This window comes from Mobula birostris, chromosome 2, assembly GCF_030028105.1.
Source record: "Mobula birostris isolate sMobBir1 chromosome 2, sMobBir1.hap1, whole genome shotgun sequence".
NCBI classification, from domain to species: domain Eukaryota; kingdom Metazoa; phylum Chordata; class Chondrichthyes; order Myliobatiformes; family Myliobatidae; genus Mobula; species Mobula birostris.
In genome coordinates this window covers 165,650,062-165,666,141 of record NC_092371.1, presented here as the reverse complement: position 1 = coordinate 165,666,141, position 16,080 = coordinate 165,650,062, and the positions used below count along the sequence as shown (strand labels likewise).

Sequence of the window (16,080 nt, the reverse complement as noted above, 5' to 3'; positions counted from 1 at the left end):
TTTTTTGCTTTTATGCAGTCTTTAACTTCCCTTGTCAACTGCGGTTGCCTCATCCTCCTTTTGGAATACTTCATCTTTGAGATGTACTGCACTTTCTGAATTGCCCCAGAAACTCCAGCCATTGCTGTTCTACCGTCATCCCTGCTAATATCCCCTTCCAATTAATTTTGGCCATCTCATCTCTCATGCCTCTGTAATTCCCAATGTACTGCTGATGCACCTGACTTTATCTCCTTGCTCAAACTGCAGTGTGTATTTTATCATATTAAAATCACAGTCTACAAAGAGTTCCTTTACCTGAAGCTAATCAAATCTGGTTCATTACACAACACCTAACCCAGAACTGTCTTTCCTCTAGTGGGCTCAACCACAAGCTGCTCTAAAAAGCCATCTGACATTCTACAAATTCCTTCTCTTGGAATCCAGCAACAACCTGATTTTCCCAACCTACCTACATATTGAAATCCCCCATGACTATTGTAACATTGCCTTTTTACGTCTTTTCTACCCCCCATTGTAATTTGTACCCCACATCCTGGCTACTATTCGGAAGCTTGCATATAACTCCCATCAGGGTCAATTTACCCTTGCAGTTTTTCGACTCTACACACAAGGATTCTACAAACTCCAATTCTATGACCTCTAAGGATTTGATTCCATGTTTTACCAACAGAGCCACCCCACCTCTTCTGCCAACCTGCCTGGTTTTTGATACAATGTGTATCCTGTGAAGTTAAACTCCAACTATGATCTTCTTTCAGCCACGACCCAGTGAAGTCCACAGCATCATGAATTTAACTTCCAGCACAGATTACTTTCCATGTCTTTCTGTACATTATTTAGATGAGTTCCTGTGAATACACTGGTTTGTTTCAGTATGTCTGGTGACCAATTATGGATACTATCTAAATTACAATTTTCAATCCTCTAGCAGATTAATTTAATACCAAAAGAGGAACAAGCCATTTTAGCCCCATTGAATGTGCCCTACCATTCGATGAGATTGTGGGTAATTTAAAACCAAGTGGCTATTTTTCAGCATACCTTATTAATGGTAGTTTAAAAAATGATCAATTTATCTTTTAAAATTAATTTGCAGAGCATCAATTACCATTTGTACGACTTATTCCAAATTTATACAACCTTCCCTATATAGAAGTGTTCCTTCCTTCAGTCCTGACAGACCAGCTCTATTTTTTTTAGACCATGCCTTCTAAATCTAGCTGTCAGCCAGAAACAGATATTCTCTAGCCACCTAATCAGGACCCCTTAATATCTTGAAAATTAATCAAATTACACCTATCCCATCCCCAAATCTTATTTTGTGAGCCACTCCTGTAAATGGGAATGCAGAGAGATCTGGGTGTGCAAGTGTGGAATTTACACAAAAATAACACCTGTATGGGTAGAGTGAATAATTAGAAAAGCCAACAAAATATTGCAGAATTATTGGTTGGGTAAATGAACCCAAGTAGGGAATTTATGCTATTGCTACATAGGGCATTGGTTAGATCATATTTGAAGTTTTCTGTATGGTATTGGTCTTATGATTTAAATATTAACATAAATGGATTGGAAGCAGATCAGAGGATAGGATATGAGACTTAAAACCTGGAGAATACAGAATATTTTGCAGGGAAAGAGTGAACAGGCTAGGCTTTTATTCACTAGTGTTTAGAAGAGTGAGAGGAGACTTGGATTGAAACACAAAGTTTTTATGGATATGAAAGGGATGCTTCCTCTTGAGAATCTCTAGAATTATGGACCACTGTTTAAAAATAAGGGGTTTAAGACAGATAAGACCATCTTTTCTCTCTTGGAAGGTTATAAGTCTTTGAAATTCTTCCACAAAAAGCAGAAGAGGCCTTGAATGTTTGAGAGAGCAAAGGAGAGTAGATGAGAGTAAGGAATTAAGGTTACAATCAGATTAACTATGGCATTATTGAGTGGCAGAGCAGGAATATATACAAACACTTCCAAGTCTCCTCAAAGCCACTATATTCCTCCTAAGGTGTTCCAACCAAACAGGAATATAGATGTTACAAGTATATAAAACCAGAGCTTTGTCCAGTTAATGACTTCTAAAAATATTGCTTTCCAGTCTTCTACATAAAAATACAACATTTCAGTCTGATTATTTTCTGTATTTTCCATGACATTTATAAAGATCTGTGTACTTGGATTCTTAGTTACTTTAGACCATTTTAAAATGCTTCGAGCTTCTACTTGGAACAAAGTTCTTAGGGCTTCTGCAACTTTCTTTATAATCTAGAATAGAATAGGTTTTTGTATCCTTTACCGCACTGCGTTAAGTCATTGCTGTTATTTGGTTTGTAAATTTTAGGCCTGATTCATAACATAAGCAAAGATTGTTAAATAGAACTTGTGCACCAGGGATCCATTAAGAGAAAATTAGAACAACTCACCCAAAAGCACAATACTATAAATATTACATATTTTATGATCTAGAAATAAAAAACTCAACAAAAACACTCGTCAGGTTATACCACATCTGTTATGCTGTTGTTCCTTTCTGTGTCTTGTGGCACATTAGACGGCCACCTTGCTGCTTCTTTAGCATTTTTGTCTGTTTTTTTTTTAAAAGAAAGGCCGAGTTGCTAGCTCAACACTCAACAAAGTATGGATGGAAAGCATGTAAGGAGCTGACTGGTTTCAAACTTGGGACCATTCGCTTCGAAGATTGCTGCGGATGCCATTACGCTACTAGCTGGCTACATCTGTCATGTACAATCAAGTTACTTTCTCTCTCTGTGTCCCCATTCTTTCCACTCCATTGCCCCTCAAGTCAGGAATCAGGGGCTCAGGGGGTATGCTATAGCACAGTACAAAAAAACAAATAAGATTTGTTACTGTACTGTTTTAGCAAAATAAAAGACTGAGTCTTCTGTGCTACAGATCTGAGATGCCTATTAGATCCAAAGTTACATTGTGGCCTAAAGGGTACTTTGCTACGAGAAAGCTAAGTGAATCAAATAGCTTGTCTATCTACCTAAACATTATCACTTACGTTTAAAATCAAATCAGCAAATTAATTTATCACGTTGTAGCCACTAGCACTGTGAACGGGTCATTAAATTTTCCTAATATCTACAGTAAATAGAAGGTTCAGCATCTCTGGAGGTAACTATGTACCATTTCAACTTACATTCAAAATAAATACATTTCCCTCACTGGACTATCGCCAGATTTTGAGCTCAAGTTCTTGTAGACTCAGGTCAAAGAGATCCAGCAAATACTGAATCCCTACAGCATCCACCCATCTGTCTCAGGGGCCGAGGTCAGAACACTGCAAGGCATCAAGCCCCAATGGTGCACCTGGCCAGGTTCTGAAAACCTGTGTCGACCTCTTGGCTGGAGTTTTCAATGACATCCGCAACCTCTCACAACATAGAGGAGTGAGATAGACTGGCTGGTTGAATACTGTCACCACAACCAAAACCAAGGAATTAATTGTACACTTCAGGAAGGGGAAATCAGGAGAACACACAACAGTCCTCATTGGACTATGCAAGGATCTTGGTCTGCTGCAAATCATCTACTGTCATAGAAAGTTTACAGCTGATGCAATATCACTGCTCATCATTCTGTTTTGGAGCATCTAGACAACATCAGGCTGCTGTTTATCTATTACAGCCTGGCATTCAACACCATCATTCCATCAATGTTAATCACTAAGTTTCTAAACCCCAGCTTCTATATCTCCCTGTGATTGGATTCTCGACTTCATCAAGAGTCTACGGATCAGTATTAATATCTCCTCCTCACTGACAATAAACATAGGCAGCTCCGCAAGGATATGCGCTTAGCCCACTGCTCTTCTTTCTAAATTCACAACTGTGGCTAAGCTAAGCACAACTCAAATGTCATCTATAAATTCTCAGATGACAGCACTGTTGTTGGTAAAATCTCAGAAATCAAAGAGGCAGCATACAGGAGTGAGATAATTTGGATTGTTGTGTCACAACAAAAACCTTGCATTCAATGTCATCGAAACCAAGAAACCGGTTGTGAAAGGGTAGTCAGAATGCACACCAGTCCTCATTGAGGGTCAGCAATGGAAAGAATGGGCAGCTTAAAGATTCATCCTCGACCCAATACGTTGCTACTACACCGGCATCTACCCGGCAATGTGAAAAATTGCCCAGGTACGTCCTGTACACAAGAAAGAGGACAAGTCCAACCCAGTCAATTACCCCCCTATCAGCCTATTCTCAATCATCAAAGTAATGGAAGGGTTCATCAACAGCGCTATCATGCAGCACCTACTCGGCAATAACCTGCTTATGGATGGCCAGTTTGTGTACGGTCAAGGCCACTCAGCTCCTCACCTCCTTGGTCCAAACAGGGACCACAAAGCCAAATACCAGAAGTGAGGTGAGACTGATAGTCCTCAACATCAAGGCAGCATTTGACGGAGTATGGCATCAAGATGCCCTAGCTAAAAATGAGTCAATTGGAATTAGAGGGAAAATCCTCGGTTGGTTGAATCATACCCGACACAAAGGAAGATGGTTGGAAGCCAACTATCTCATCCTCAGGACATCATTGCAGGAGTTCCTCAGAGAAGTATCCAAGGAACAACCATCTTCAGGTGCTTCATCAATGACCTTCCTTCCATCCAAAGGTCAGAAGTGGGGATGTTCATATATGATAGCACAATGTTCTGCACCATTCATGACTCCTCAGATAGTGAAGCAGTTCATACCCAAATGCAGCAGGACCTGGACAACATCCAAGTTTGGGGTGACAAGCGGCAAGTAACATTCAAGCCACGCAAGTGCCAGGAAATGACCATCTCCAATAAGAGAGGATCCAACTAATGTCCCTTGACATTCAGTGGCATCACAATCACTGAATCCTCTATCATCAACATCATGGGGGTTGACAGGAAACTGAACTGATCTAGCCATATAAACACAGTGGCTACCAGAGCAGGTCAAAAGCCAGGAATTGTGCAGAATGTAACTCACCTCCTGACTCCCCAAAGCCTGTCCGCCATCTACAAGGCTCGGGCCACTCACTTGGATGAGTGACTCATTTGTGGCTAAGGACTCACTTTTGTAAACTTCAGTTCTGTATGTTATTTGCCTATTTTTATTGTTTGCATGATTTGTCTTTTTTTCTGCACATTGGATGCTTGATGGTCTTTGAACTTTGTACAGCTGCAGCAAAACAACAATTTCATGTCAAATAAGATATTGATGTAAACCTAATCCTGAAATGCACCACAGCAGACATCTCAGAATCAGGTTTACTATCACTGGCATGTGTTGTGAAATTTATTAACTTAGCAGCAGAAGTTCACTGCAATACATGATAATATAGAACGGAAAAACAAAATAAATAGGAAAATCAATTAAAGTATATATATATGTATATTGAATAGATTAAAAATAGTGCAAAACAGAAATAATACATATATTAAAAAAGTGAGGTAGTTTTCAAGGGTTCAATGTCCATTTAGGAATTGGATGGCAGAGGGGAAGAAACTGTTCCTGAATCGCTGAGTGTGTGTCTTCAGGTTTCTGTATCTCCTTCCTGATGGTAACAATGAGAAGACAGCATGCTTGGGTGATGGGGGTCCTTAATAATGGACGTCTCCTTTCTGGGGCACTACTCCTTGAAGATGTCTTGGAATCTACAGAGGCTAGTACCCAAGATGGAGCTGACTAATTTTACAACTCTCTGTAGTTCATTTCTGTAGTTCCTGTAGCTTCTCCCATTCCAGACAGTGATGCAGCCTGTCATATGCTCTCCACAATATATCTATAGAAGTTTTCAACAAACCAAATCTCTTCAAACTCCAAATGAAATATAGCCCATATCTTGCCTTCTATATAGATGCATCAAAATGTTGCGACCAGATTAGATTTCAGGGATCTTGACACCTCGGAACTTGAAATTGCTCACCCTCTTCAATTCTAATCCCTCTATGAGGACTGGTTCATGTTCCCTCATCCTATCCTACCTGAAGTCCACAATCAGCTCTTCCGACTTACTGACATTGAGTGCAAGGTTGTGGCTGCAACACCACTGAACTAGCTGGCATATCTTGCTCCTGCACGCTCTCTCATCTCCATGAGATTCTACCAATAATGGTTTCATCATCAGCAAATTTGAGCTAGGCCTAGCCACACAGTCATGGGTATAGAGAGAGTAGAGCAGTGGAATAAGCATACACTCCTGAGGTGCACCAGTGTTGATCGTCAGTGAGGAGGAGATATTTATTCCAGTCGGCCCTCCTTATCCGTGGGTTCCGCATGCACGAATTCAACCAACCGTGAATCGAGAAAACCCAGAAGTGCTCTTCCAGCACTTGTTGTTCGAACATGTACAGACTTTTTTCTTGTCATTATTCCTTAAACAATGCAGTATAACAACTATTTTAGATAGCATTTACATTGTATTAGGTATTATATGTAATCTAGAGATGCTTTAAAGTATACGGGAGGATGTGCGTAGGTTATCGTGGATCAGGATCGAAAAAAAACCGGAAGTTCTCTTACTAAGTAAGTCGGAACAGGTACATCCGGTATTATTTAGCGTCAGTTAGTCAAACGTTTGTCTTAGTATATAGTATATATTTTACTTTTCTATGCATATAAAACACTTAAACGTATATTTCAGCGCCGAGCTCAGGAACGGAAGTTCCCGAGTTCGATTCAGTGACAGATCGCTCCCGAGCACGCTCTCCATCCATGCTGGGTTGATGTGGAGGATCAGAAACCCAGAACCTCAAAACCCAATAACTAAACCACTGCGTTGCTTAGTAATAATTGTAGCTTCATCGGGGCAGGGCCTTTCTCACTTTATCCTTTAAAATTGTTCCGATTGTTGACTGACTGTAGCCTAATGATTTTCCAATGACCGATGGCGTTTCACTTCTTTCCGATTGCTTTATTATTTCTACTTTATTTTCAATCGTGATCATGATTATTTTCGTGAACAGAAACATTGCGGATTCAGAGCTCTGCTGCTGGGTCCTAATGTCCACCGCATTGAGACAGGTTGAATAAGGGACTTGAGCATCTGCGTTTTTTGGTATCCACGAGGGGTCCCGAAACCAATCCCTCGCGGATAAGGAGGGCCGACTGTACCAACATGCAGACTGCGGTCTTCTGGTTAGGAAGTCAAGGATCCAATTGCAGAGGGAGGTACAGAGACCCAAGATCTGCAGCTTATCAATCAGGACTGTAGGAATGATGATGTTAAACACTGAGCTATAGTCAGCAAATAGCATCCTGACATAGATGTTTGATTTGTCCAGGCCACCTATGCTGTGTGAAGAGCCATTGAAATTGTATCAGCCATAGAACTATTGTGGTGATAGGAAAATTGCAGTGGGTCCAGGTCCTTGCTGAGGCAGGAGTTCATTCTAGACACAGCCAACCTCTCAAAGCATTTCATCCCCATAGATGTGAGTGTATAATCGTTGCCTTTTAGAAGCAGGTGGGAACTTCCGACAATAGCAGTGAGAAGTTGGAAATGTCCTGTCAGTTGGTTGGCACAACTTTTCAGAGCCTTACCAGTTACTCAGTTGGGGCCTGTCACCTTGTGAGGGTTCACCTTCCTTAAAGACAGCCTAACATTGGCCTCCGAGACAGAGATCACAGGGTCACCGGGTGCAGCAGGGATCTTCACAGCTGTAGTTATATTCTCCCCTTCAGAGCAGGCATAGAAGGCATTCCACTCATCTGGTAGTGAAGTATCACCGTCATTCATGCTATTGGGTTTCACTTAGTAGGAAGTAATGTCCTGCAAACCCTGCCAGAGTTGATGTGCATCCGATGTTGCCTCCAGCCTCGCTCGAATTCTCTCTTTGCTCTTGAAGTAGCACTTCGCAAGTTATACCTGATTTTCTTGTACAGACCTGGGTCACCAGACTTAAATGCCACAGAACGAGCCCTCAGCAGATGACGGACCTCCTGATTCATCCATGGTTTTTGGTTTGGAAATGTACAGCAAGTTTTTGTAGGCACACACTCATCCACACAGGTTTTAATGAAGTCAGTAACAACTGCGGCATACTCATACAGATTTGAAGGTGAATTCCTGAATACAGTCCAGTCCACTGATTCAGTCCTGTAAGCACTCCTGTACTTCCCTTGGCCATACTTTCTTGGTCCTCACTACTGATGCTGCAGTCTACAGTCTCTGCCTATATGCAGGGAGAAGTACAGGCAGGTAATCAGACTTTCTGAAGTGAGGACATGGAATGGCATGGTAGGCATTCTTGATCATGGTGTAATAGTGGTCTAGTGTGTTGTTTCCTCTGGTAATACAAGTGATTTGTTGATGGTAACTATTTACTGACTTATTCAGGAGGGCCTGATTAAAATCCCCCAAAATGATGGGGTGCTGTTTGGTTCATATTAATCCCAAAGCTTAGATCATCTAAAGCCTGTTTGACATTGGCCTGAGTTGGAATGTAGCTGCTACCAAAATGATCACAGAAATCTCTCACTGCAGGTAAAATGGACAGCACTTAATTGCGAGATATTCCAGGTCTGGTGAGCAGAACTGGGACAACACCAAGAGGAGTTGATCATGAGGCATACACTTCCATCTCTGCTTTTGAGACACTCTGTGAACTTTAACTCCAAGGACAAATGATCTAACATCCTCCATGCTCTACCCATTAGTTTTTCAGGCCCCATCCTGCAACTTCAGGGTTCTAATGGTTTTTGGTCAATCATTCTTTGGGTTTTTTTCTCCCCCTGTTTCGTGCATGTCTGCATAGAGCAAAGATATGAAGTTGGACACTGTCTATATTCCCTGACATTAAATTGAACCACTGAACTAACATCTTGGGACCTTCCTTTCACCCCAATGTTCCTTCTAAATCCCAATAACTTTTACCAAGCTCAAAATCTCTGTCCAATCCTCAAATTCCCTCATGGTTTCAATTCACAAATCCATAATCTTCATATATCCAGAGCTTCTACCTCCCATTCTGATTTATTCAATAATCTGTCACTAGATCATTCCTGGCAATATCTTCAACCACACTGCTAAAACTACTAGTTTGCTGCATAACTTCCCACCTTCAAAATAAGTAACTCTCTACAAACTTGGTATTTTGAGAAAGGTGACAGAGGAATATGAATTATATAGAACTTACTTGTGGTGACGATAATCCTTGTGCATAGGGGGGCATACCGTTGTTAGCCTGATCCATGCTGAAGTGTGATGCTGACACTCAGGGGAGAGTGATCCACACTTCTTCTTCACCTCAGTAACAGGGTACAATAATTCCAATGTAGTTTCAGTTCTACCGCATACTTAAAATACTCACTTCAACTGCTGGAAAAAGGAACAGCAAGAAATCACAACCCAGTGAACGGTGGAAAGAGTAGTAAGTGAGAACACAAGAGTGAGAAAAAGAAAGATGGAGTGCAAATAATCAGAAGGGGAGGGGAAAGGCCTGGGCAGAGACGGAGGGGGAGAAGGGGGAAGGGGGAGAAGGGGGAAGGGGGAAGGGGAGAAGGGGGAAGGGGAGAAGGGGGAGAGGGGAGAAGGGGGAGAAGGGGGGAGAAGGGGGAGAAGGGGGGAGAAGGGGGAGAAGGGGGGAGAAGGGGGAGAAGGGGGGAGGGGGGAGGTGGGGGGAGGGGGAGGTAGGGGGAGGGAGGGGGGAGGTAGGGGGAGGGAGGGGGGAGGGAGGGGGGAGGGAGGGGGGGGAGGGAGGGGGGAGGTGGGGGGGAGGGAGGGGGGAGGTGGGGGGGGAGGGAGGGGGGAGGTGGGGGGGGAGGGAGGGGGGAGGTGGGGGGGAGGGAGGGGGAGGTGGGGGGGAAGGGAGGGGGAGGTGGGGGGGAGGGAGGGGGGAGGTAGGGGAGGGAGGGAGGGGGGAGGTAGGGGGAGGGAGGGGGAGAGGGAGGGGGAGGGGGGGAGGGAGGGGGAGAGGGGAGGGGGAGGGGGAGGGAGAGAAGGGGGGAGGGGGAGAAGGGGGGAGGGGGAGAAGGGGGGAGGGAGGGGGAGGAGGGGGAGGAGGGGGAGGGAGGGGGAGGAGGGGGAGGGAGGGGGAGGAGGGGGAGGGAGGGGGAGGAAGGGGAGGGAGGGGGAGGGAGGGGAGGGAGGGGGAGGAGGGGGGAGGGGGAGGGATAAGGGGGGGAGGGATAAGGGGGGAGGGGGAGGGATAAGGGGGGGAGGGGGAGGGATAAGGGGGGGGAGGGGGAGGGATAAGGGGGGGAGGGGGAGGGATAAGGGGGGGAGGGGGAGGGATAAGGGGGGGAGGGGGAGGGATAAGGGGGGGAGGGGGAGGGATAAGGGGGGGAGGGGGAGGGATAAGTGGGTGCGGAAGAGGAGGGAGTTGGGATGAGGACGGGGTGAGTGGGGAAAAGGAGAGAGGGGGTGGGGTTGGGAAGAGCCTTGTGAGGGTAATGAGAGGACGGAGGAAGAATTGACCAATTCTGGTCGGAGACCGGTTCAGTTGCCGGCTCCCGCGGCCAAGCAGACTTTATCAGTGCACTCCGGACCCGCGTTGCCGCAGAGGCCGGACAGGCCCGATCGGGAAACGCAGCAGGTGCGACACCCCGATCCCGAGCTGCCGCTGAGGGGAAGGGAAACCGGACCGAGCACAGCCGCCCCGAAATCACTCACCGGTACGACGACTGCACGGCCCCGCGCTCGCCTAGCCGGCAGCCCTCACCCTAACCGCGCGCCCGGTTCCGGCACAGGCTCGCGCGCCATCCATTCCCGGCGGCCAACGCGAGGCGTGACAGGTCTGGTTGCGCGCCTGCCCTGTGCGCGAGGCAATAGCGCATTCACGGGCCGGGTCGGGTCGGGTCGGGCCGGGTGGGGAAAGGGCGGCCGGGCTGGGTCTGAGGCGAGGAGATTTTCATTCGGTTCTGGAGTGCTGAGGATGCGAGGCCTCAGCCGCAGGTGGGGTAGGAAATGCTGAATGGTGTGCGTGGGGCGGGGGTAGAGTTGCAGTCGGTGGCTGCGGTTTCCACTGTGTATGCGGGCTCTTAAGTGTATGAAAATCGTTCTTAATACTCTCACCCCCAATGAACAGTCATGGAGCGCTTAGATAACCAGGAGCATTTCTTTCCAAGAGGCTTTGAGAACATTTTAAAAAATCGTTTCCTCTATGTACTTTGAAACTCCTGGTTATAATGAAAGACTGGAACGCCTCTTTCTGGAGTCTGGTGTCAGACATGGGAGAAATCTGACCTGCTGTCTATCATACAAGTTTCTAAATATTTATAAGTACAAGACAGATATCTGGGAGATACGGAATCACTGGTGTCTAGTAAACAAGCTTTAGGGACTTGATCCATTTGCTTAGATGGTCAAAGGCTGTGCTGGCACTCTAAAGTCAATGGTGATTTTCATCCTTTACCCTCTGAGAGGTAGTACCAGTGATGTAGGAAGTAGTCTATGTTTGTTAAGCTTTTGTCAAAAATCTTTACAGTAGGATGGCTGTGTTGACGGAATGGCAAACATAGGAGCCATAATCACTCGTTTCTGCTCAGACTGTCTATTATAAATAATTAGATGGGTACCACATACCTAAACAACTAGCAATAGAAATGTGGGCTGCAGGAGGGTGTAGAGAGGTAGGTGGGGCCAGAATGAAGCAGGAACTTGAAGTGGCTTTGGGAGTTGGGGTAGGGAGAATTAAAGCAGGGGATTGAACAAGGAGAGTGAGAGTGTGGTCATGAATAGGACCTGGGAGAATTGCAAGGAGAACAGGGTTATGAAAAATACCTGTCTTTTTCCATATTTATTTTAAACAAATGGCATTGTGACCGCTAGGCCTACACCTACCCTGTCTCATTCCTAAATAGGGGATCGGGTATTGTATACTCTCTTGTCGGTACTTCTATGTACTTTAAGGAAACTTTACGGAACACATTTGACAAACTCTATCCCCATCTAGTCCTTTTACAGTATGGGAGCCCCAATCAATATGTGGGAAGTTAAAATCACCTGCCATCACAACCTTACATTTCTTGCAACAATCTGCAACCTCTCTACAAATTTGTTCCTCTAAATCCTGCAGAATATAGGGTGGTCTATAATATAGCCTAATTAACATGGTCATACCTTTCTTATTCCTCAGTTCCACCCATAAAGCTTCACTAGATAAATTTGCCAATCTGTCCTGATTGAACACTGCTGTGACCTTTTCCCTGACTAGTAACACCACCCCATCCCTTTAATCCCTCCCCCTCTGTCATGTCTAAACAGCAAACCCGGAATACAGAGCTGCCAGTCCTGTCCCTCATGCAACCAATTCTCAATATCATAATTCCAGGTATTAATCCATGCCCTCAGCTCACCTGCTTGTCCAACAGTATTTGTTGCATTGAAATATATGTAGCTCAGAACATTAGTCACACCATGCTCAACCTTTTGATTCAGGACTTTGTCCAAGGTCTTAACAATATTTTTCTCCACAACCTTTCCACTATCTGTCCTGGCACTGGTTCCCACCCTCCTGCAGTTCTAGTTTAAAACCTCCATGCAGCACTAGCAAACCTTCCTGCTACAATATTAGTCACCATCCAGTTCAGGTCCCAACCCTCTCTTTTGTACAAGTCTCACCTTCCCTAGGAGAAAGCCTAATGAACCAAAAATCTGACACCCTCTCTGCTACACCAACTCCTCAGCCACCTGTTAAACTGTATAATCTTCCTAGTTCTGGCCTCACTAGAACGTGGCACAGGTTGCAATCCTGAGACCACAACCCTTGAGGTCCTGCACTTTAACTTAGCATCTCTCCCTGAACTCACTTTGCAGAACCTTGTCACTTTTCCTACCTATGTCATTGGTACCGACATGGAACACGACCTCTGGCTGCTCACCCTCCCACTTGAGAATGCTGGTGACTTGATCCGCGATGTCCTGGGCTCTGGCACTTGAGAGGTAATATACCATCCAGAAATCTCATTCTCATCCACAGAACTTCCTTTCTGTTCCTGAAATAACAAATCCCCTATCACCACAGCTTGTCTCTTCTCCCCGTTTCCCTCTGAGTCACAGAGCCAGACTCAGTGCCGAAGACCTGACTGATGTGACTTTCCTCTGTTAGGTCATTCCCCCCACCACAACAGTATCTAAAGTAGTATACCTGTTGAGGGAGATGGCCACAGGCATAATCTGCACTTGCTGTTTAACCCCTTTCCCCTTTCTGACTGTCTCCCAGTCTGCTGTGTCTTGCACTTTGGGTGTAACTACCTTTTCATATGTCCTGTCACCCTCCCAGCCTCCTGAATGATCCAAAGTTCATCCAGTTCCTGCTCGAACTCCTTAATGCGGAGTGTTAAAAGCTGCAGCTAGATGCACTTCTTGCAGGTGATGTTGTCAGGGACACTGGAGGTCTCCCTGCCTTCCCACATCCTGCAAGAGGGGCATTCAACAAATCTGCCTGGCATCCCGACTGTTCTAACTGCAAATATAAAGAAGAAAACAATAAATAAACTGGGGGAATAAAATCTGCCTGTCGCCTTCTCTAACACTGTCCACTCCAACAACGACTGCTCCAACTTGAAGTAGGAATCTCAAGACACTGTAAAATACCACTAAAGCTACCTTTGTTCTGGTATCATTCTTATTAATCAATTGCACTTGTTCCCAACCCTGTCACTATTATTTTCTCATTATATTGTTAATCCATATGGATTTATTCTCGTTCAATTTTTATTTACTATTCCTCATTTTGCCTTTAACTATCCATGTTTTCTTTTGCTGAACAGTTTGCAAGAAAGTGATATATCCAAGGATCTATTATTGTATATAAAACTCTGCATGTATCAATTGAACTAGATGGTTTACTATCAGTTAAAGCTCAAGGTATCAGCCATGGCAGAGTTATACTTCTCTCACTCCTCAGTCAGAAGATTGTAAAGTCCTACTGCAGATTCTTGAGCACAAAATCCAGATTGATGTGGTTAAATTGCTTGACTTGTAATCCAGGGACCAGGATTAAAAATTAGGAGACATGAACATGAGATTCTGCAGATGCTGGAAATCCAGAGCAATGCATACAAAATGCTGGAGGAACTCAGCAATTCAGGAAGCATCCCAATGAAGAGACTCGGCCCAAAACATTAACTGTTTATTCTCCTCAAGAGACATGAGTTCAGAACCTTTATGGCAGTTGTGGAATTTAAGTGCTGTTAGCAAACAATAACAGTGATCACAAAATCACTGGTTTGTCCCTAAAGCTCATTTGGTCCTCTAATATTATCCAGGGAGGAAAGCAGCCACCATTAACCATTCTGGCCTAAAATGTGACTTTAGCACTACAGTCAGGCCACACTTAGATCCCCTCCAGTTCGCCTACCAGCCCCGATTAGGAGCTGAGGATGCCATCGTCTACCTGCTGAACCGTGTCTACGCCCATCTGGACAAGCCAGCGAGCACTGTGAGGGTCATGTTTTTTTGACTTCTCCAGTGCGTTCAACACCATCCGCCCTGCTCTGCTGGGGGAGAAGCTGACAGCGATGCAGGTGGATGCTTCCCTGGTGTCATGGATTCTTGATTACCTGACTGGCAGACCACAGTACGTGTGCTTGCAACATTGTGTGTCCGACAGAGTGATCAGCAGCACTGGGGCTCCACAGGGGACTGTCTTGTCTCCCTTTCTCTTCACCATTTACACCTCGGACTTCAACTACTGCACAGAGTCTTGTCATCTTCAGAAGTTTTCGGATGACTCTGCCATAGTTGGATGCATCAGCAAGGGAGATGAAGCTGAGTACAGGGCTACAGTAGGAAACTTTGTCACATGGTGTGAGCAGAATTATCTGCAGCTTAATGTGAAAAAGACTAAGGAGTTGGTGGTAGCCCTGAGGAGAGCTAAGGTACCGGTGACCCCTGTTTCCATCCAGGGGGTCAGTGTGGACATGGTGGATGATTACAAATCCTGGGGATACGAATTGACAATAAACTGGACTGGTCAAAGAACACTGAGGCTGTCTACAAGAAGGGACAGAGCCATCTCTATTTCCTGAGGAGACTGAGGTCCTGTCCTTTAATATCTGCCGGACGATGCTGAGGATGTTCTACGAGTCTGTTGTGGCCAGTGCTATCATGTTTGCTGTTGTGTGCTGGGGCAGCAGGCTGAGGGTAGCAGACACCAACAGAATCAACAAACTCATTTGTAAGGCCAGTGATGTTGTGGGGATGGAACTGGGCTCTCTGACGGTGGTGTCTGAAAAGAGGATGCTGTCTAAGTTGCATGCCATCTTGGTCAATGTCTCCCATCCACTACATAATGTACTGGGTGGGCACAGGAGTACATTCAGCCAGAGACTCATTCCACCGAGATGCAACACAGAGCATCATAGGAAGTCATTCCTGCCTGTGGCCATCAAACTTTACAACTCCTCCCTTGGAGGGTCAGACACCCTGAGCCAATAGGCTGGTCCTGGACTTATTTCATAATTTACTGGCATAATTTACATATTGCTATTTAACTATTTATGGTTCTATTACTATTTATTATTTATAGTGCAACTGTAACGAAAACCAATTTCCCCCGGGATCAATAAAGTATGACTATGACAGTAAAGTAGTTAATTCGCAAAGCTGTGATTTGCAGGTTATAGCTGTTGCAGATAACTAAAACCAAAAATGGAATGTTGGAAATGTCCAGCAGTGTCTGTGAGAAGAGAAAAATTGAGTGATATTATGGATGAGAGCTGGTGAGTTCTGATACAAACACTGAAAGCTAGTTACCTGAAGTTTTGATATTTGATAGTTACCTACTGAATACTGAAAGATCTGAATGGAGTGGACATGAAAAAGACATCTTCATTCACGGGGGAGTCTAGAACCCGAAGGCACAGCCTCAAAATACAAGAATGTCCCTTTAGAACAGAGATGAGGAGGAATATTTAAAACAGAGGTTGATAGTTTCTTGATTAGTAAGGATGTCAAAGATTACGGGGAGAAGGAAGGAGGATAGGGTTGAGAAGAATAATGAATCAGTCATGATGTAATGGCGGAACAGATTTGATGGCCCAAGTGGCCAAATTCTAATCCTATGTGTTATTGTCTATCAGTCTAGCAAGGTACTTGCAACATAGCTGCTATTTTAATAGAGAACCATCA

At 44.8% G+C, this 16,080-nt stretch overlaps 1 protein-coding gene across 2 annotated transcripts in view; it reads right to left on the bottom strand.

The window, feature by feature from the left end:
* The window catches only part of LOC140193679 (TATA-box-binding protein), a 38,162-nt gene extending 27,370 nt beyond the window's left edge, over nucleotides 1–10,792 (bottom strand). Inside the window, exons 1-2 of one of the 2 annotated variants that reach the window (XM_072250845.1) lie at nucleotides 10,618–10,792; nucleotides 9,143–9,324 (exon numbers count right to left, since the gene is read on the bottom strand). In XM_072250845.1, the coding sequence (XP_072106946.1) occupies nucleotides 9,143–9,199 (57 nt within the window). In that variant the 5' untranslated portion in view covers nucleotides 9,200–9,324; nucleotides 10,618–10,792. The remainder of the gene's footprint in view (nucleotides 1–9,142; nucleotides 9,325–10,617) is intronic. The other variant, XM_072250851.1, reaches the window with a different exon arrangement.
* Nucleotides 10,793–16,080: the final 5,288 nt, after the last annotated feature.